At 39.5% G+C, this 22500-nt stretch overlaps 2 protein-coding genes and 2 non-coding genes across 4 annotated transcripts in view; 2 read left to right on the top strand and 2 right to left on the bottom strand.

Moving 5' to 3' along the window:
- The window catches only part of LOC138000121 (uncharacterized), a 20879-nt gene extending 10148 nt beyond the window's left edge, over positions 1-10731 (top strand). The window contains exons 6-12 of the mRNA XM_068846298.1: positions 1578-1680; positions 2038-2083; positions 2529-2620; positions 3088-3273; positions 3592-3696; positions 5499-5880; positions 6915-10731. Coding sequence (XP_068702399.1) covers positions 1578-1680; positions 2038-2083; positions 2529-2620; positions 3088-3273; positions 3592-3696; positions 5499-5880; positions 6915-9478 — 3478 coding nt within the window. The 3' untranslated portion in view covers positions 9479-10731. The remainder of the gene's footprint in view (positions 1-1577; positions 1681-2037; positions 2084-2528; positions 2621-3087; positions 3274-3591; positions 3697-5498; positions 5881-6914) is intronic.
- Positions 42-114, bottom strand: Trnat-ugu (transfer RNA threonine (anticodon UGU)). The gene has a single exon. It is a non-coding gene; the product is annotated as a tRNA-Thr (tRNA).
- A 2875-nt stretch (positions 10732-13606) lies between the features above and the next one.
- On the bottom strand, positions 13607-13680 carry Trnad-guc (transfer RNA aspartic acid (anticodon GUC)). The gene has a single exon. It is a non-coding gene; the product is annotated as a tRNA-Asp (tRNA).
- Positions 13681-15044: 1364 nt separating this feature from the next.
- LOC138000135 (transmembrane emp24 domain-containing protein 1-like) lies at positions 15045-22044 on the top strand. The gene is made up of 3 exons (XM_068846326.1): positions 15045-15348; positions 20260-20538; positions 21707-22044. The coding sequence occupies exons 1-3, from the start codon at positions 15178-15180 to the stop codon at positions 21926-21928; spliced, it is 672 nt and encodes a 223-aa protein (XP_068702427.1). The 5' UTR covers positions 15045-15177; the 3' UTR covers positions 21929-22044.
- Positions 22045-22500: the final 456 nt, after the last annotated feature.

Below are 22500 nucleotides of genomic sequence, written 5' to 3' on the forward strand. Positions count from 1 at the left end.
ACGCAATTTTTGCAATTGCGTAAAGAAGCCTGAAAAATTCAGGACTTCAACAGGGTTTAAACCTGTGACCTCGCGATACAGGTGCGACGCTCTAACCAACTGAGCTATGAAGCCACTGACGTTGGGAGCTGGTCATTTGTGGGTTCTAATGTTCACGTGAGGATTGAATCAACGATGAAATGATATATGAAATGGATCATATATGAACTGCGGATATGAAATCACGTGAAGCTATGATCCTCGCAGTTATTAATGCAATTTTTGCAGTTGTGTAAAGAAGCCTGAAAAATTCAGGACTTCAACTGGGTTTGAACCCGTGACCTCGCGATACCGGTGCGACGCTCTAACCAACTGAGCTATGAAGCCACTGACGTTGGGAGCTGGTGATTTGTGAGTAATAACTGCAAGGATCATAGCTTCACTTGAAAGACCTCTGGCACAGTTTTGTCCTATACGGACCTCCCAGCCAATGAATAACATATATATCTCTTTACTGCCATTTGATTTGATTTACAGCTGTAGTTACTTTAAAACTGTAAACCTGTTATCCTACAACTAAAGAAAATAACTATTATTATAAGGCAAGCAATTCTCAGGCTAAATGTAGCACTCTGATTGGCTGGTTTTTGGTAGGGGTTTTACATTACGGACCATCACCATGGAAATGTCTGTTTCCCTATTTTTCTTTCTCCCAGAAAACTCAAGTTGAGCAAAACGCAAAACATTTTGAAAAAGTGAAATTTAATTTTTTCATCACAACTGTACAATTAGTATTATTATAGCAAGTGGAATTTGGTTTTGCATGTAAAAGGTTACCGGTCAAAGTTCGCTGATAGGAGATGAAGATTACAAACATGCATTAATTAAGCAGAGAAATGTCCTATCACTCAAAGAAACTATGCCATATAAATTATAAACAACAGCTCCGGACTGTACTGGGGAATATTGGCCCCCGGTCGTTTTTTGTATTGACCTCGCCGCACTTGGTCTGTACTGCCACAACCTTAGGCCAATATTCAAAAGCACGACCCTCACGCTTGGTTAGTAAGAGGTTAACATACATGTAGTAAAGAGGAACCTCTGCAAAAGGAAATACAGCACTAGTACAACTTAAATGACTGTACATGTATATTCTCTGTCATTGTCATTCATAGCTTACTCTCCACTAATAAATTGTAACCTCAACCAGAGGTTTCAGTAGAAGCCAGTTACCAGCGGTATATGACTGTCCGTGTTGTCAGAAATTTTCCTCTCTATGCTGGCTCAGGGTGAGACAAAATTCCAAACATCAGATCAGCTTGCCCTGTGGGCAAGGTGTAATTTTATCTTGCATGTACTTGTACTAGCCTAAGTATCTGGGGAACTACAGTAGCCCCAAATAATTTTAGTTTGCAGGCTGTCACAAAAGGCTGTCTGGTAGTCCACGGCTAGTGGAATGACGTTCCAGGCTACACTTTTTATCATCATAGTTGTGCATTGTGTTTCTATCATCTGTTCCTTGACTGTGATACAGGAATATTGTCATTTTCCTTATTATTAAAATTATTCATGTTTACTTTGATATTGTTCCTGAACAGCCTGTTTAAGAAACCCCCAATGAAATTCAAAGTCTGGGAATCAAAGTTGTGTGACAGGATGAACATATGGTATAAAGCTGCTGAGAAGGATGGTCAAGAGTTGGTAAGTATTACTGATAAGAGTTTGATGTTTTATAGGAGCGCGGATGGCACAGTCGGTTAGTGCGCGGCCTTGGTGCAAGAGGTCCTGAGTTTGATTCCCGGATCTCACGTCCTTGTTTCGACTTCTTTCCGTTCTGCATAGCTTAAGTAGCTTTAAATACCCGTAAAATGGAGCACTGATGGCGAGGGGGAAGTAAAATGAGTGCACCAATTCTGAAAAACTGGGCACCCACCCATGGCCATACACAACACAGAAGCCACCATTACACAAGTGAACTGTAAGGAAGAGAAAGCCTGCTTGCTGCCATACTCAGGAGCAGAAAATTAACAAGATAATTTTTTCTTACTTGTTGTTTAGACTTGTCACCAGTATGGATTAGATATGGCCTTATTTGAAGTACTAGGTGAGTTGTGCATGTTGAAATGGTTGGGGTATTGCTTTAAAAGTGTCAAAACAGCTGTTATCTATATGTATGCCCCCACTTCATATCATACTGAGGTATTGCTACACATTCGATTAGTTTGTTGTGTTAGTGTGAACTGATCATTACCATGGTCGTGAATTGTATTATCATCTTTACCTTGGTAGTGATATGTTCATAGCGGGATATTGTCATTTTCCCTATCTAATAATGTGGTGTGCCAAGTGACTTGGTCTTCTTGCATGGCAATCCCAGGATACTACATCATCCTGGGCTTTGTTCATTAGCATCAAAATTTCAGTGTTTGTGATGTTGCAAAATCAGCAAGTCTTTTTGAAAACAAAATTATACAGGTAATCGTTCAGCCTGCGCTAACATCATCTACTGGCCATCACACCCACTCACACTTTCAAACTTTCTTGTTTAGGTGATGTGAATCCTCTGTTAGAAAAGTCGTACATGGATCTAAGCCTTTATCAGCGAGTCTGGATTCTCAAATGCCTTTGTGACAACAGTCTTGTGAGTTAATTGGTTTGAATCTTTCTGACAGTTTCTGCTGCTACATCTTAGCAAGGAGACATAAGTGCAGGGACTAAACAGTCTTTTACCAATACTAATGTATAATTTGTATTTTTCCATTTTTTCTACAATGTTTCTTTTAATTTACGCCTAATAGCCAAAGTTATATGTTGTCTGAGTCTTGTACCTTTTCTGAAAAACTTGCATGGAGTTAGCCATTTATTGGTCCTCTGTTAGACATTGGTTTGCTTCACTTTGTGTTATGATGTTGCAAACTCATCTCCCTTTGTAAGATTATGATGTCGTAAAAGGTACATGTCCTTTGCTAATTCGCTTTCTATTTTAAAAAAAGCTGGCAATCCAAAGAAAAGCCAAGTAATGCAATGTGGACCTTACTTACCCTCCAGTCTCCTTATTTGAGGCAACACTACCTTATTTTCCATCTTTACTCTGATATCTCATTCTAGGTCAGGGACTATGATTTCCGCGAGCATCTTGCTAACATTCCTCCAACTGACCAAAGGGAGCTGTTTTTGGGAAATGATGCTGACAACTGGTCCTACTTGTACTTTCCCATTTTCTCAGCCACTGATCTGCGCATTTACAAACAATGTCCTTTGGATTTTCCAGCATTAAGTAAAAGAAAGAGTAAGGTATAGAAGCAGATGATACAGTTGTATTGACTTTACCAACTGTGCCACGTGTATCAATCAAGCCAGCTGGGAGCTGATCAACATCATTGCTAGTTCAAGCCTAGATTGTTCAAGCTTGCTTGGAACTGCAGCTTAAGTTGCTAACTGCAATGATGTTTCTAACTTTCTTTTCATGTCCATTTGGAAGTTCAAAATCAAATTCACCTATATGAAATTTCATGTCTTTTAGAATCATTGTTAGAATTGTTGTACATGTATCAAATGAATGCGATTTCAGTTTTAAATCCTGAGCTAATAAACCTTTTTTTAATTGTACAGGTTGTGTCATCTGTGCCACCTCCACCGCCAATGCTGAAATCTAAGGTTACTCCAGTAAGGCCCGATACACCCACTCAGTCCAAGAGGAATACAAGATTAAAACAGGTGTTTAACAGAGATGTTACCAGTTTAGTGTCAATAGGTCATACAGTATTATTCATTTTGGGTGTTTCTGAAGGAGATTGCAAACAAAACTTAATATATAGATTTAGCCAAGCCTAAAAGCGGAGCTCCCTAGTTATTTATTCTTACTGCCCGTAGGGTTAGTGAAAATAAAAGGTTTCGAATTGTCCACGTTTTGATGTTTCCGGTTGCTGCTTTAAATAATTAAATCATTTTCTTTGCTTTCTATAATAGAAAAATTCATTGCCCAACTAGTAAATTCCAAGGTAAATTTTGCTCTCAAAACCGATATATATTGCATGAATCACGAAACTATGAGTACGACAGTGGAAAAGGAAAAAAGCCATTTCAGAGTCAACTGTCAATAGCCGGCGATTAGGAATCATGCTGTTGAGGCACATCGAAAACCAGTTCGGCAAACGGATTAAAAAGCACTCAAGTTGTTTGATCGCATTTTAGAGCAAAACAAACAAACAAATGAACTTTTTGTTCATGTCCAAAAGATTACAAATGATTTTTATTTACTTTCAGTTGACAATAAAAAATTGATTTTCATTCCTGAACAAAGGAAAAACTGATTAAACCACTTTTTGAAAATAACAAAAGGTTTAAAGGAAGGAATTTGTGGAGTAACTTCTTGCACTAAGTATGAGCTATAACTAGTATTCTGTTTTGTCGTTGCCATTCTCTTTCGCTCTCCTTTCTAGGAGAGATAAATCCTCCAGGCATCATGTAACCTTATCCGAGCTTCTAAAGAAATGCCAAAAATTGCAATACAGCAGCTCTAAGCAAATTAACAATAATTACTGGTAGTTCATGCATCAGCGTGCGTATGTCGAGATATTGAGCTCGCGGGAAGTTTGGAGAGCACGAAAGAGGCGTTAGAGTTGCACGAGGCGCAGCTGAGTGCAACTCTAACCTCTTGAGATTATATCCCTCCGATGCTTGACTTGAATAACTGCGTAGCCTCCAGTGTGGACCACAACTATCATGATATGTCAAACTGGATTGAAACCAGTGAAAAATGCAGAAAGAAAACATTTTCCAAACTGTTTTCTACCTGAACACGAAAAGCATTGACTGTGTAAGAACTATAGTTGATGTAGTATGGCGGTGTATCCGCGTCGAGCCACAAAAAGCGCGCAAAAAAAGAAGCCTTGTTTATGTTTAGGTGAGTTAACCGGAGTTGAGCCTGCAATCCAATCGAAAACCAGTACCTGGTCAACGGCCAACTTCCAAAAAACAGCTGACCTCGGTGAGCTCTAAGCTTGAGCCCGCGATATGGTCACGTGGCACTGGTCAGCGGATACCTTGTTTTGACAGGTGTCAATTGATCAAAACATGGATGTCCAATATCAAGGATGTATGCTGTAAACTAGTATGATACTGTTCACATTGGTATACATGGAGGGGTGGATGTAATTACGTACGGACAATCAATGACATCATGGCTAAAAAACCAAAATTTCTCGCATCGATGGGTTACCATATTTTCTAAATAATGGTGCACGCCTTTGGCCCGTGCGGAGCTCCGCTATAAATCACAATAGAGCTGTACATACCAATGCCAGAGTCCACAGAAATACAATTAACATTTAAACAGTGATTGGAAATGCTCTTTCTTCCAAACTGCATTTGAAGTAGAAGTTTACAACATGCGTACCCAATCTTCTGGTTGTATAAAGTGTGTGTGTTGAATTGGTGGTTACTCAATCGCTTTTTCAGTTAACCTAAAGATAAAATGTTGTAAAAATTCTCTGTGTATTTTTTTTCTCCTTGTATAGTTGAGAAATGTGACACCATCACCTGATCCAGAAACACCATCTCCTCCAGATCTACTCCCCTTCCAAGAAGAAGAAGAAAACATATCAGAACCAAAAAGCACAACAATTATTGCTGAAGGATTCGAACTTGTTGCTTATGACATTGAAACTCTCAAAAAGCTTTGTGAACAATTTGATGAGCCATCCCCTCCTCCCAAGAAACGTGGAAGAAAGCGTAAACCCCCTCCTCCAAGAAAGAAATGTGAAATTAATCTGCATCAGACTCTTTTAGCCTTGCTTGAGGAACTAGAGAAGTATGAGGTGTCATTTAGCAAGCTGCTGAGCAAGGCAAAGATTAAGATCATGAAGGAAAGCCAAGAACCTGAACCAGAGGATGAGCCAGGTACATCTACCTCTAAGTTTGTACTTTTAGGAACCCAGATGTCTTGTTGAAAGGCCAATGCACTTAAATCCATCAAAAGATTCTTTTCCTGCTCTGGATGCATAATGTGATCCAAAAATTACCTAATGTATTTAAAACCCGTTGACCCCAGGTAGTGAGACTTGACAGATTTTACTCTGTCTAACACCAACAGATTTTACTTGTCAACTGGGGTCATCCTAGGACGTTTGAGGTGTCAATGGCTTTTTAGGGGATGTTTTAGAAACCCCCCTTTAGACCACGCATGAAAACGAGGCTACATAATAAAACACATTTTGGCTTTGTTTATTATGGACAAATTGTCGCCAAAATAGCAGGAGAGACGTAAATCAATGTTACCCTTGATATCATGAACACATACCTAACCGCTGTTTGTCACATGATTGGTCACGTGACTGAATGAGCATGGAAGTGAGGTTAGTTTACAAAAATAGCTTTTATTGCTTCATAAACCTTTCACATCATGAAAAATACTAATTTTTAGTTCCTAGCATCCTAGGACGTTTGAGGTATCAATGGGTCAAGAGGAGACAGGCACACTTGACTGACGTGACAACGTCAAATTATTTCTGTATACACATTGGCTTTGAGTCAATTTTTGTTTGGATCATGTTACTAAGTTTGCTTTTTTTACAAAAATGGCAGAAATCAACTCCAATAATTCAAATTATTCAACCCCAGCTCTCCATGCAAAGTATGGCTTTCCATTTATGGGAAAAATTCATTTTGACGTCAAAGAGTTTTCTTTTTAAAGGACGCAACTTGTAAGGTCCTGGTTTCTGATAGCTAACACGTTTAATTTTATTCCATGTGTGTTCAAATAGAAATACAGTATTTGACAAATACTATAATATTATTTTGTTTCTATGTTAAACTATTGAACCCTCAGGCACCCTAGGACGCCCCCAGTTAACGAGTAAAATCTGTTAAGTTCGATGGGTTAAAACAAATAATATTATTATTGTTAACATTTTTGTGCATGTGCTTTTTTCCAGAAGAGATTATACCAGCTGCAGAAGGAGAAGAGTGGGGAAGTGAAGAAAGTATTGGAGATGAAATTGAAGATGCAGGTGCTAAGAACATGTCAAGTGATGAAGATTTTGTTTTGGAAAATGAAGAGCAAGGAAGGAAAAGCAAGACACCGACACCTGAAGAAAAGAAAGATAGTGAGCCTGACAAATGTAAGGGGACCACTGGACCGCCAGTTATGCTTCCACTAAAGAGAAAAGCAGAAGAAGAAAATTCTCCAGAAGAGAGTAAACTCTTAACAGAAAGGCCCCCTCTTAAGAATGATAATGATCCATGCTCAATTTCCATCCAAACAGCTCCTCTAAAAATGAAGAAGAAGCAAAAGAAGTTAACAGATGTCAAAACCACTTCTGCAGCAGTGTCTCAAGTAAAAGCTACCGGTGTCCCTCAGGCTTCATCAGTGATCCATGTCCCTTCTGGTCTTCAGGCAGTCAGCTCCATTGTTTCGTCAGTTAATACAAAAACAGTGGCTGGTAGTTGTGTTAAAACTTCCTTTGCACCCGGTGGAGTATTAGTAGTGGGGTCAACAGGTCCTTCTAGTAACATTACAAAGGCTAACACTAGCAGCGTCAGAATACATCCAAAACTCCCAGTTATCTTGAGCAAGCCTAGCTTCACAGCCATGCCAAAGCCCAAATCATTAGATGCACAACATACATCTTCATTCCAAACTGTGTGCTCAAGTGTTGCAAGCACAGCTTCTAACAATCCTTCATCTACCACTTCTGTTACTCTCCAATCCCCCGCTCATTTAGCTGCCACATTACCTGGCATTGGAAAGGTTATGTTTGTGACAAGTAGTGGAGTCCCTTTGCAGGTCTTAAGAGCAGTTCCTGTGTCAAAGCAGCCTTTGCTTCAAGGAAGGACTGTGACATCCTCCCACTCAGTGCAAGTAGAAGTCCCTAAATCTGTGTCTGTGTCACGGCAGTCATCCAGTCCTGCTGCAGGGTCAAGCACCAGTACCTCTAGTCCCAGATGTTCGGTTTCTTCATCTTCGTTACTCTCATCTCCAGTTCCATCACAAGTTTTAAATGCTACGCAAGAATCACATCCACCTTTGGCTCTAGGTAACACTTTGAATACTACTTCAGCTGCAAGCAGTAGCCCATCGTCTTCAGTGTGTGGTGTTTTGTCCTCTTCATCTCTTTCAACATCAACTGGAGTAGAAGTTCCTGTGCAAGCCTTGAAAGCCCAGGCAAAGATTTTGAACTTGGCTACTGTAAAGTCAGATAGTGAGTCATCTCCGTTTCTCACTGTCTCTTCAACCTCATTGCCCTTGGCTCCAGCAGGGACTGTTCAATCTGTTTGCTCTTCACTCTCCGTTGTATCAACTTTGGGTGGATCTCAGATACCAAGCTCTTCCATTCAGAAGGATGAGCTTTCTGCAATAACTCCAGGTTTGGCTAATATACTATCAACATCAAAGCAAACAAGCAATGTTATTACCACAAATGCATCACCGGTCAACCCCCCTGTTATTATAATAAGACATCCAGGTACAGGAGGGGTCGTGCCACTCATGGTGAAGGGAGGGTCTGTAGTAGTACCTACGTCATCTACTTCACAACAACTGGTCTTCTTACGATCATCAAATGTTATGACATCTTCTGTCACCACAAGCACGGCAACTGTGGTATCTACACTTGGACATAAAGTAGTACTGTCTCCATGCATCAGTTCAGCTGGACAAAGTTTGTCACATTTGAAACCAAAGACTATATCTATGGTCCCCACTAATGAGCCATTAGTGCAGGCGTCCATGCCTTCTCTGTGTGAACAAAATACAAGCGCTACAAGTTTGGCAAGTGCCTTGCCAATAACTAAAGAACTAACTGCTTCCTCTCCTCTTGGAAGTAATTCAACAGAATTGAATGTGACAGATACTCAATCGAGACCCTTGTTCTCAGCTTCATGTATAAGTGATAAACAAGTTGTTCAAAAAGAAAGAACACTTTCAGAGAATTCATCTTTGAACAAGCAGCCCACTGATGAGGAATCAAATCCTCTTTGTACCAAGAATGAAATGACTTTAACAGGTGAAGACAATCAGACATCACCTAATACAATCAAAACAGCAAGCTTACAGACAGAGACTGGAGCTGCAATGGACTCTAAATTAAAATACGTTAATCCAACGAGAATAGAGGAAAATATGTTACCTTCAACAACAATACCCTTGGACAATAAATGTGAACGAGGAAGGTCACCTAGAAGCAGTCTCGACAATAAGGACAAAGTAGATTTTAGTGAAAAAGAGATTGACACTAAGAATTGTCCAGAACTGTCTCTAGATTTAACATGTTATGAGGCAAGTGTTGGTGAATCAACAGGTTGTGAGGAAAGTGATGATGCTAACCCAAATGGGCTGTGTCAAGATGTGGAGAACATTGCTGATAAGCTTTGCAATGGAGCTGCTCGTGAACTTGGCCTGGCCAAAAGCAGAATTAAGAACAAGGTATATTGTGCGGAACAAAACCATCCTGTTGAGGCTGATCAAACTTCTAATGGAGATCTGGTCACTGAAATTTGATTTGTTAGAGCTTATATTAGTGATAGTTTTTAGCATTATCTTTTCACTTTCATTAATTCTGTTTAGGAGAATTTCAAGAAAGGCTACAACTCCTCATATGCCTCTGGTTCTTTTTAGTTACCGGTAATTAAGGGACTTTGTCTTTATCTAATAAAATGGATACTGTTAGATCTGCCCAACAGCAGGCAGCAAGTACAGAAGGATGACTAATGAGATTTCATAATCACTTATTGTGAAGCGTTCTCAGTGCGTTATAAGGAAGGAGAGAATAAGAATCTGCTAAAAAAAAAGGGCAGCATTTCTTTGGAAAAACCCAAATCCCCATTTTTTAATCCTATTTCAAATGTAGAAGATAGTTTGGATGTAATCAAGATCTTTACTATTCTTAATGCAGTTAAGGTCTTGGATAAAGAATGTCAAAGTCAGTGGTCGAGGCCATTGTGATGGAATTTTGTTTGCATGTGGTTTGGTTGTTACTGTAACAAAAAGCCTTTTTCAGGCTCAGTATTTTTTTTTTAATCTGGATTTGGATTTTCCCAAACAAATGCATCCCGAAATGATGTATTTACGGCAGACAAGTGATATTTGAAATTTTAGTTGTAGGTATTTTTTTTCATTGCTGCATCATGGTTTGAGAGAAATTACAGGTTGTGGTGACGCCTAGTCAGGTCAAAACGTATTTTCAAGGCAACTTTCTCATACGATCCTTTCTTCAAAGCCCAAAACAACACTTTAAAATGAAATGGACCATTAGGCTCAAATTGAACGGTATATGTTGTTATGTACCTTTGCAACTATGTAGAAACATTAAAATGTTTTTAATGTTTGGCTAAGGAAACAGGGTGCCAATGTGCCAATGTTGTCGACTGTTGCTAAGTAACAAGAACACAAAGATATTGATTTCTTGCAGTGTGGTACAAATTTGATTTCTTTTATTTTTATTTTTTTCTTGCAGATGTAACGGAAGCTCATGACTTTGAAGCGTTTAATTCTGTTTCAGAACTGGGGTTTTATGAGTTTAAAAATTTATTTATTTGGATGTAACATAGCTCGTGCATTTTCCCGTGCGTGCAGCTTCGATCATATTTTCGTCCATATTTGGGCATAAAATTGGCGTCCTAAATTCCCCAGCTTTGTTCCAAGGAAAAGAGTTGCAAATTACACGCTTCAAGTCATGTGCTTGTGGATGTAATCAATAGTCCCCTCTATAGACAATTTCACAGTCACAAGCTATTAAAGTGATGTGGTCATTGAATGGCATTAGGGAGCTTAAGATTTACGACGACGACGTCGACGAAAACACCACAAAACAGTGATATCATTTGTTAAAAGAGCATTAATAATCGTGCTGCACGTGCGGCACGGATTTTAGCTCATTTTTCCCTTTCTCTGCGTGACGACGACGTGAAATCACTAAATTTTAGGTTTTGACGGCAACGCGCGTGAGCATGCAGCAGCGAATCTTTCATTCTCTATTTTCAGTCTGAAACCGCTCGTACCAATTTATTGTTAGGATGACGATTGAGCTACAAGGTAAGACGGTTAACTCTGTTTAAAATATAAGTGCTACACGGCCAACGTTTGCATAAACGTAACCTTTCCTTGTACTTGTACATGTTCATTGCCGTGACTTTAACGTCTTCAGTTCCCACGTCCTGCTCCTGTCTGACCTTGTAGCTCAGTCGGTAGAGCGGCGGAGATCTAACCCGAAGGTCGTGGGTTCAATTCCCACCCTGGTCAGAGTTTTTCTCTGTCCTTGTGTGGGCCCATTTCCATCAGTAGGGCTAACGCTCACACGGTTCATATGGCATAGAAATCTAGCACTTCACATTACATTCTATTCAGTTAACTCTGTTTAAAATGTAAGTGCTACACGGCCAACGTTTGCATAAACGTAACCTTTCTTTGTATTGTTAGGATACTTCACCCACATTGTACGACGTGAACGAGATGAAATAATCGCGAAAGACTTTTACTAGAGCAAAGTTCTATTTTGAGATGACGTTTTCGTCGACGTCACCGTCGGTAGATCTAGACCAATTTCGATATATTAAAATTCAGTCGTAAACAAAAGACATCATCTCGAGGCTCTGGGGAATAAATATAAGGATTTGTATGAGTTTATTCCCCAGAGCCTCGAGATGATTCCTTTTGTTTAGGACTGAATTTTAATATATCGAAAGTGGTCTATTGCCATGACCTCAGTGCTTGCATTTTATATATCCTATTTTATGACAACTACCCTGCGAGCAGAGTCTCTTTCGAACTTCCTAAACTACTTTCCTCGTCCCGACTTTTTTAGGAAGATCGAAAGAGACTCAGCTCGCAGGGTATATGTTAACTAGTCTTTATTCAAAGGCCTGGCCCGGGTTGCTCGAAGCGTGGTTAGCGCTAACCAGCGTTAAATCCATGGAAACCTATAGGTTTTGATGCCTCTTAACCAGACTTCGAGCAACCGGCCCCTGGTATCCAAGTGTAAGCCTGTGAAATGGCACATTCCACTAAGGGTACAGGGTTAGGGTTAACCCATTGACCCCTGGGAGTGAGATTTTACTCTAACACCAGCACAGGCCAACCACCGTTAATTTGTTGGTGTTGTTGTTGTTCTCGATCTGTGGAAGGATAAATACATTACGGCGGTTGCGATTTGCTCGGCAATAAAGTTTGAGATCAAATAATTCAATGAACGATCAAACAAATTTGTCAACTGAGTCCTGTGTTGTGTTTTTTTGGTCGTTCCGAGTTGATTTAGGCGTCATTTTGCGAGATCTTTTCTCGACCGCCAGTTAGAGAGTCAAGATTTTCTTTTAAATGCCCACCTCCAACCGACAGACTTTTCGACCGTTTGCTTTGGTTATGGAAACTCGCATTGCTTATCGTAGCGATCTAACTGGACGAATTTCAGCTTTGGACGGAATATATTTAAAAATTGTTCCGCGGCACGCAATGCCTGTCAATTGAAGGTGGGCCTTTAAAGAGGCATTTTCATACCAGTGTGAGGATTAGGTGGTAGAAGTATTGTTATTATCAATAATCAATGCCAAAACCAAAGTAATTACTTTGGCCAATCAAAAAGGACGGAGACAATCCAGTAAACCAATGAAAACTCGAAGTACTTACACGTAGCCGACACAAAGCGCGGGAAAATGTGTACGTGCAAGCCATGATTGGTTTGGGTTTCACTTCTGATTGGTTGAAAAAATAGCGAAAGAACTTTGAACCAATCACTGAGTGAAGTAACGCAAAACCTAATTACTTTCGACATCTGCTAGACTGATGGCGCTGGATTTTTGAAATTATTTTTCTCCTCTCATCCCCCTGTGCCTTCTTTTACCCACCTCCCCTGGAAAACCTAACTGAAAAATATTGCCCCTACCCCTCAAATTCGTTAGAATATTCACATTATGTGGGAATGTTGCTGTTATTATTTTTGAATAGGAAATCGTATGAATGCAACTGTGTTTCGTGATTTATGTACACGAGTGATGTTTTGCAAGTTCTACAAATTGCTCGAGCCGAATGCAAAGTTCATACGATACCCTTGCATCGCTTTGTTTCCATAGCAACTTCCGTATTTAACCTCTTTTTGCTCTCTGTAACCTATTTGTGCATTCGTCATTACCAACCAGAAACGCGGTGTTTTGTTGAGCATATAATAAGTATGTTTTTGAGGAACATAGGAATTATGTGAGGGTATGGTGCTCTCTTATTTGTTAAGGAGGGCTAAAATTTCATTTGTTTGAAAAGTGGCTTTTTCAAGTTTAACCGAAAGGTAAATATTTCGATCTCCGGGGGAACGTCCCCGTTAGTCTACATCTACAACTACATGTTCCAGCACTCGGCAAAGTCCCTTTTTGACTTGTGGCTGTTTCTGCTTAGGTGGCCTCATACACCACAAGCCTTGTTAGAGACATCACCGCCAAGCCGGCCAATTCTGCTGGAGAGAACAGGACAGCCACAACACCGGAAACTTTATCCCTTACTCTTCTCGAATAGTGCTTGGGTTCTTTAACGTCCCACAGGGAACTTATGAACATGAAGATATTTGTGAGACGGGACCTACCGTTTATAGTCCTTGTCCGAGAAGACTTGAAAGTCTAACCATTTGCAGATGAAATTACAAAGGTGTTGATCAGGCCGGGGTTCGAACCCGCGACCTCCCGTGTGACAGCCCGACGCTCAACCAACTGAGCCACCGGTCAGGGGCACCCAACGTCAATTTTCGGAAAATATCTGTTCGGAAGACGATTTGAGATCTAGAATTTTCGGAACATTTGTTGTAAAATTTCTTGCTTGCCTGCCTCTCCTAGGATTTTCGAACATCTAAAAAATGGTATAATTGCCCATTTATAACGGATTTTTACCCTAAAAAGGTCACCTAGAATTTTCGGGAGCCTTTTTTCTGGCTGAAATTTTCGAAAAGGTAAGTGTTGATCCCTATAATTTTCGAATCACTGGACTTTCAGCTAGGAAATCCGAACAGATGAAAAATTTTTGGGGGGATAAAAATATGCCTATATCTACCGTTTTTAAAAATACTAAAATACGTTAAACAATGCTATGTTTAAGTTGTTTGAACTAAAGGTATATTCTCGTTGGGTGCCCCTGACCGGTGCGCTGTATTCGTCCCAACCTTCCCAAGACATTTTTGTTTGTCAACATCCATCATTGAAATACCCAATCTCGTCCTGGGCAGGGCCAAGTACATTAGGAATCTCGTCTATCCGCGTCGATTTTTACTTCAACCGGGCGGATCTGTCCAACCCTAACTTTAATCCAATGACACTTACATTGTCAATGCCCTGTTGTGAGTGTTGAGTTGTATTGTGTGACGGTAGTTTTCTTTAACAATATTTGTGATTCCTTAAATTGTATTTAAATCGGAAATTAGTGGTTTTGACAAGTTGATTAGGTATTCATGCACCGGTCAAAGCATGCTTACCGTATGCCGCCTTTTCCGGTAGGCGTCTTGTTCTAAAAATGATTCATTGTGCTAGAATTTTTTTTTTTTGCGAAAGGTTCTGTTCGTTGTCTGATAGTTAAACTGTGTGAGAAGAAAGGTTGAAGACGAGCGACATCAGTTTACTAAAAGTTGAAGTTTGCGAAGAACGGTCTGTTGAGTCTTTACATTCGCAAAAGCCCCACCCCGTCCTCAGATTATGAGCCCTTCTCCAGGAATCCCCACGTGGCTTGTAGTCGGTAAATTTTGTCAATATTGTTTAATCCACAAAGTCGACTGGAACGGGGAAAACTAATCGTTATGCTCCTCTTAAGAGACTATGAAACGTCAAGCAAAAAGAGGGGTTGAAGGAGGGCTAACCTTTGTTGTAGCTTGCGTGACGTTTGATTGTCATGCAATCTTAGAACAGGTCGCGTGACGATCAGCAAAAGTTATCCCAAACAATGTAAATCAACCAAGACTATGGCTTTTATTTTCTCCACTAAACGAAGTACTTAGGTCAGACTCACGAGTCATGATGTGCATTTTCATAAACTGAAGATGGTGTTCCCTTGGGAACGATTCCAATCAACGAGTGTGCTGAGAATCTTGGGATGGATGCTTGAGTGTTACACGTATGGTCACACGTATGCTTATTTGCGGCCAGTGATGCTGAATGTGAAATTGCTGTGCTTTTCACAACCAACTAATTGTTTATCAGTTCTTGTGGATTTCTGAGATAAGTTTGTTGCAACGCATCATGCGATCTCCTCTCAATTTCTTTTTGCTTGCGTTCGTACAATGGCTACTTTTGCTGCCAGATCAGACGAGTGCGTTGGCGAATGGCTTTACAACGGTAGTGGATCCTGGCAAAACCAACTGCTTTTTTGATGAGCTTGACCCTAATAAAACTTTAGAAATAGAGTACCAGGTAAGATGAGTGTCAAGTGTTTGAAAATATTGAATGAAGTGTGAAAAATCGTAATGTTTTATACTCATTATACTTTAAACAACCAAAGTTAAGCTTACGTCAGTTGTCATTTAATTTACCAGTAGCACTGGTACCTATTTATTTTGAAGAAATATAGTCTCTCTTAAAGGCTTGAGTGAAATTCCATTCAATTTCCATGAAGCAATTAAAAATACGATCGATGGCATGATAGAGGTAAATTTTATGGCCACTAATGGTTACCATTGCTAGGCAACTTGAATATTTGTGAAAAAAATTGCCATGATCAGGTGTGCGGCATAATTTAGACTATTCTAGTATCATAAAGTATAGTATAGTATTATGTGTATTTGTATAAGGATTCATTTCACCCATATTTTCAAAGTCTTTGCAAAATTGATTAAGTTGCTTCATGACGAGGTGGATTTGAAGAACTTTGAAAAATCCTTAATTGCATGGGGGCACATTGAGATTACATGTTTATCACTGACATTAAGGGCAAAATTATTGAGGTAAGCTCATTCAATGCTGTGACAAATGACAATCAACTTAACACCCTTTCATTGGGTTAAAGTTCAATTAAATAAATCATCGCTGTCAACAGAAATAGTGCTTAAAATTTATTTATATGTGGACAAAAAGGAGTTTAATCAAAGTCAGTATCTGGAAGAAAAATCTCTTGTAACTTCACTTGCTCTGGAGAAGCAACTGTTAAGGACGGTGCCTACTAATTAAAGATATTTTAGCCCCGGTGTGTGATTTTGCAGGAAATGTAGATCTTAACAAGTGTTATTGAAATCCAAAAAGCAAATTGGGGGTAACCATGCATTTTTCAGGGATAATTCATGAATAATATTTGTAAAAAGCTTTAAAATACAAAGCAATGTATGGCGTTCATTCTCAAATTGAAGCTTAATTATCTCTCAAAAATGCATGGTTATCCCCAATTTTTTTTTTGGATACCAAGAGTACTTACTAAGATCTACTTTCTCCGGATAGTTTTAAGCAGCGCAAAAATATCCCTGTTTTAGTAAGCATCACCAGTAGGAAATCCGAGTATCTTGAGATGCGCAGAATGTATGCGCAATAACAATAGTAGGCACCGTCCTTAAACCAATCAGGGTCTAGTAATCATGCCCTCTTGATTACCAATAGTGCCCTTGTGATTTAGAAAAAAATGCCCTCCGTCTCAGCCAATCAGCATTCAGCAATTTTGTCCTATTTGTGATAAATACCTATTTTATATAACCTGCTTATTTACAAAATGGACTGTGAAATTCAAAATGTACGTGGTTAATTAATGTAGCGGGAGATGAAGGTAAAGGGAAACTCTGATGAAGCAATAACACTGGCTTTTATTCAATATGGGACACACTCTTTACATGAGGGTTTAGAGGGAGTTGCTCCCATTGCTGTTGCTTGGGGTATCTTTGTGGTCAGAAGCCTTAGTGATGTTCTTGGGTCTGCCTCCAGAGTTGTAGTAGAGTAAGCATTAGAGAGATGGCAGGGCCTGGCATAGTTGTGGCCTCTTCAGTCTGAGTGTTTTTCTCTTAGGCCATTAAGGCAGAGTGGTTTCGTCAGTGTGTTTCAGGGCTTCTCTCCTTTTTCCACAAGAAAGCCATAGTGATTTTTATCTCTTATCCAAACTATGTTGCCCCTGTTCTAGTGTCACAAGTTCCTTTGCTCTGTGATGCTTTTCAAAGTTGTGCTTCTGTTTTCCTAATACAGGTGAAGTAGTGGCTGGTGGGGCATTTAGGCTGGTCACCCATGACTGCAGTACCCTCTTACAAGGGAGCATTCTTCATCTAACTTCTGTACAATAAAATAAAATTGTATTGTATTGTATTGTATTGTATTCCATCCTTTATTTTTGCAATCACTTCGCTGTGGCAGGAAGGTAAACCTGTATCTGTACTCTTTCACAGTGCAGTGGAGAGGCCATGTCGCTAAGGTTTGCTATTGCCAAACTGCAACTGACTGAGGTAATCGGTGTTGCTTTGCAGTGCTTTCCCATGGACAGCTGTACGGTTTTGTTTTCTGGCTTCAGTTTGACGGCCTAGGTGAACAGTGTTAGCAAAAGTGACGTCTGATTTGGCCTGCAAGCAATCTGACAATAATTCCCTCTCTAATAAGTGCTGAATTCGTACTGGTCAGTGAAATGATATTATCCTGGATTATTAAAACCTGAACTACAGATATCAAATTTCCAGCATTTTCATCGGCTCGCGTAATATGGTCAAGGAATACGTCAGTAATAAAAACGTTTTTGCAGCTCTGAGAAAAAATGGCAGACAAAAGCCATTTTGGCCTGGAATTGACCGAGGCAGAAATTCATGCTTTAGTTTTTGATCCTGGAGTTTTTAATAAAACAACATTATTCTACTCATGCTTGCTGGATATAAAGTGATTATAACCAACTCGGTGCTACACTCCTCATTGGTTATCTATCATTTCATATCCAACACGCCCTCCTAGAATAGTTGTTTATTAACCAGGATCTTGTTTTTGTCAATATAAACATGCTCAGTTAACATTATGACATTGCGCCTGGCTGCAAAGTAGCTATTAAGTGCTGTTTTGGCTTCTTCATAAGAAGCAGTTTTTTTCATTTAAACCGACTTGTGCATCCTAACCCTAAGCCATATTTTCTACACACACTTGAATCGACAGCTCATGCCTTCCTTGATACTCTCTTTGAGCTAACATCAGACATCCACAGACTGTGATTCACTGGTTCCTCTGTGTTGTTACATAGTCTAAGGTCGAGTTGTACCTCATTGAACGGGCTTCAGGATTGCCCAAAAGAACAATAGAGCAAGCAAAGAATGATAACAATGGATTTAGCACAGAAAACAATAGGAATTTTATAGTGTTCAACAAGGTGTACGACCCTACCCACAATTTTGAGCCAACAGCGTCTTTCTCATTCTTCACCTTTACGGCATTATAATGCTTTGCAATGCCCCATCCTTGCATGCAGTTAACAGAAGCCTTTTGTCTCCTTTTGTCAACCACATCCAAGCGATCTTGATTATCAAATCACACAGTCTTAGAAATGAGCTACCATTCTTTCATTTTGTCATTCTTGTTTCTGCAGTATAGGGTAATTTTTAGCTCCTATCTGAAAACATGCAGCCTTAACAATTTTGAGACAAGATACAAAGATTTAGTTGCAATTTCGCAAATTTGTTGTGCTGCATTGTATTGTCAGCCCACAATACTTGTGTTTAAAGAAACCGCTGGAAATGATATCGAAAGAATGGAGTTGTGCATGTTTACCCCCCCCCCCTCCCATAAGGATGGTGGATTTTTGCAATGGAGACTTAAGATTTTTTTTCAAAGAAGCTGACAAAATTTGGATCCCTCTGACATTTTTTTCAAAGGTGTTGACAAAATATCAACCCTTGTGATATCATTTTTCAAAGGATTTCTGCCATCCTGAGGGGGGGACAGGGGTGCGGATAGAAAATGGAGCAACCCCATTGCGGCAAAATATTGCTACCATTACGCTATCTTCAGATTGAAAGAAAACTCATGGTGAGAAACAAAATAATTTTGTCTTTTCTGTATTTCTTTTAGCAAAAGTAGCAGCAAAGTGGAGACTGCTAACCCTTTTGTTTTGAAAGAGCAAAGGTGATAGCAAGTCACAAATTTGCGACTTCTCCAGATAATTTAGTGGCAAAGTGAAAAAATTCAGTTGCAAATGCGACTGAATTGGTCGCAATATCAAGCCCTGTTGAACCCATCGACTCCTGGGAGTCCAATGCCAGACAATTTTACTCATCGACTGGGTGTGTCCTGGGGCTCCTGAGGAGTGAATGGGTTAAGCAGCATTTTCTGACTACGCTGAACGGTGGTGGACAAAACACTGACCCCCAGTCCATGGACTGCCCCCATGGACTACCCAAATGGACTACCCTAAAAATACTATTTTGAATGAGTACTGTTGATCTACATGCATGTGTAAGCAGCATCTCAAATAGTGCTTACTTAAGCCTCAACACCCATTTTAAACAGCATTATTCAACAGTATTTAAGTCTAAGCACCCATATTAAAAAGGTTAGCTTTCGATTATTGTTGTGATGGCTGATTACTTCATGTACGGTAAGTGAAGTGGAATCATGGCCATATGGATGAAAATTATCAAGGTATGTGCAATGTAAGTATTATAATCAATTCAGTTCTTTCAATAGCACTCATTCGAAATGGTATTTTTAAGAGTTAGTCCATTTTAGGGTAGCCCATTTGGGTAGTCCATGGACTAGGGGTCAGTGTTTTGTCCACCACCGCACTGAACATACCAATCCATACTTAGCCATTCAATTGTCAACAGTCGACAGCACTAATCAACCCAGGCCCACCATCCTTCTCTAGGCAGGTATATCCTACTGTACTTGCATTTGCCAAAGGACTTAAAGCACCATAGATTGTGATCTATTATCATCATCATCATCATCATCATCATTCTTGTCATCATCAAGACCTCTAGTATTTTGCTGTCTAGGAATTAATTGCAAACCTCACTCTGGTAATAAAACAGTCTTTTAACCCACTAATCAATAATATTCTTTATTAGTATAAAATTATACTAAAACAGTGGATGGTATTGAACGTGCACGCTGATGGGCTACTCAAACTCTGGATATCCTTTGCTATTCACCTCCCAGCAATTCACACAGACTTTGCACCCAAAAATGTTGTAATCTTTGCAGGAATAAATGAGTTAAAATCATCTTGTGCTATATTATCTCACTGTTTAGTATATACTAAAACAACTATTCACCTCAGTGGCTTGTGGTGGATATTTACCTTCACAGCTTGTTAATATCCACCACTAGCCACTGACACTGAGATGGTAATAGTTGTTAATTATTGATAATTTCATATTGCAGGTTATTGAAGGAGGTGGAGAGCTGGACATTAACTTTCAAATAGTCTCCCCTCGTGGAGTTATGCTTTTGAATGATGAGAAGAAAACAGATGAAGTTCATACAATTACTACTCCTCATGGTGGCATTTATTCATTTTGTTTTGATAATTCGTTCAGTACAGTGGCAGAGAAAATTGTGTTCGTGGACTTAGATCTTGCAACTTATGACGAAGAAGCTTGGATGAGGACACTTGATGCCTCTGACTTGACAGAGAAGGAGTTGCAAATTGACAGCATTAGGGTGTGTAATGAACTTTAAAGTCACAGTTCTATTGGGATCATTATTGCCTTTTGGCAGGTTGGGATACAATTGGCAGGAGACCAGTGATCCAGTCGTGGTGTGCATGGAAGAACGTGGGCGCACAAAACGGCTGGTCAATGGAGCCTACAGACGAATGTAGCATGGCTCGAGGTGGGCCTGTTCATGAATACTGTGAACAACACATAGTAGTCTCATGATGACTCTTTGAAGTCATTGTAAATGCTCAAAGTATTATATGCTGGGAATTAACTTGCAACTGCTTGTACCTAAACTGGTTGAGCTTAAAACAGACAAATAATGGGGTTAATTTGTAAAGAAACTTCGGTGCTGCATTGTTGGGGAGTTAAAGTTCATCAAACAACTTGAATATAAAGGTAAATAACCAAGTGTTAGCCTATCGTCAGATGGAATGGATGAATTACAGTGAGAGCAAAGGGCAAATCCTCCAAACATCTGCTCACAAATCTTTTGTTGGTTAATCTATGTTTATCAGTTATTGTTGAAACTAATTAAGCACCAACCAAGGCGCAGTTGTTTGAACAAAAACAAGCTTCTTTCCCTCTTGGTCATGTGGAAATACCAGTTGTACAAAAATTAATTATGTATAATTTAATAGAAATAGAGAGAGGGGACTGGCTACCTGAAATAACTGGAGAGTTAAAAAAGGCAGGCAGCCTACCTGAATATTTTCTGATGAATTATGATTTCACAGTTTCATTATGTAACTTACGTTTAGATGTTACTGTAGCCAAGTCACACTTACAGTATGTCCAGGAATGCGTCTAATTAGATGCACGCCCAATTTTGACATCCAACACAAAGCGTACCTTTGAGTTTAAGCCAGCCCTTTATCTCCCAAGTCTTGAAATATAGAAAACCCCAACAGAGCTTGTTTAGCTGTCACTCTGTCTTTGAGTACTGCCTACAGCAGTAGGAGCCTGAAAACATGACTGACTAAGCAACTAGCAAACGTGGGTTGGGTTAATTCGGAGGATACAGCTAGTGTTGTCTACCATTGGGAACTCAACAAAGGAAATAATTGTAATGCAGCACCTCCCCCCAAAGGGACCATGTCCCCCAAAAGGAGGTTTTTCTCTTTTTCCTTTGTAATAGTACATGTATTCTTTTTCTTTCTCTCTTTTGGCAGGATAAACTTGATACCATAAAAGAAGCACTTGAGAAAGCACAACAACACCAGCAGTACTTGACAAAAAAGAACTTTAAGAATTATTTCCTGGTCAGTAGAAGCTCAAGTCGTGTTTTTTGGTGGTCACTTATACAAAGTATTGCTCTCATTGGAGTGGCCATATGCCAAGTCCTTATTGTCAGGAATTTCTTTGCAGAAGGTAGTACAAATCAAAGAATTTAAAAGAATTTGCCATTTGTAAGCCACATGACTTCAAACAGTTTTATAAAATAAATAAGTTCTGTGTTTCAAGAACTTTTTTTAATGAATTATTGAGGAACTAAAGATTTTTGCATTTTTCCCTTTTGTTGTGTGCTTTTTTGTGTGGAGGGGTAACATGTCCACTTTGGAATTTATAGCAAATTTGTTATTTAGTTTTTGCAAAATTTTGTCCAAATTTACTGTGATTTCCATAATTCTGCGGAATCTCAACTTCAAGTGTAAAGCACCAAACTGCATTTCTGCTTCCATCAGTCAAATTTCTGAACACAGGGCTTCAGGAAGATCAACTCTTCCTCTGAAAGTGAATTGGAGGTTTTGTTTAGTTCACAGCTTGAATACCATTATGATATCTTTTTAGAGGTTCTTCAGCAATAAGATTGGTGCAGATTCCATTGCTTTCCATCTGCATCTAGTTTGAATGTACGAATGCAACATGGAAACCAAAGATACTGATTGGTAGACTAAGTTTATGTCACACATCCATGGGATCAGGCCTACTCTCGGCTTGGTGTCAGAACTTTGATTGATGGAAG

This window comes from Montipora foliosa, chromosome 1, assembly GCF_036669935.1.
Source record: "Montipora foliosa isolate CH-2021 chromosome 1, ASM3666993v2, whole genome shotgun sequence".
Classification (NCBI taxonomy): Eukaryota; Metazoa; Cnidaria; class Anthozoa; order Scleractinia; family Acroporidae; genus Montipora; species Montipora foliosa.

Bases quoted from the DNA above. Each gene is read 5' to 3' on its own strand.
- LOC138000135 (XM_068846326.1), top strand. From the start codon at position 15,178: ATGCGATCTCCTCTCAATTTCTTTTTGCTTGCGTTCGTACAATGGCTA. The intron at 15,349-20,259 runs GTAAGATGAGTG...TTCATATTGCAG, and splicing joins CTTTAGAAATAGAGTACCAG to GTTATTGAAGGAGGTGGAGA. The intron at 20,539-21,706 runs GTGTGTAATGAA...CTCTTTTGGCAG, and splicing joins TGCAAATTGACAGCATTAGG to GATAAACTTGATACCATAAA.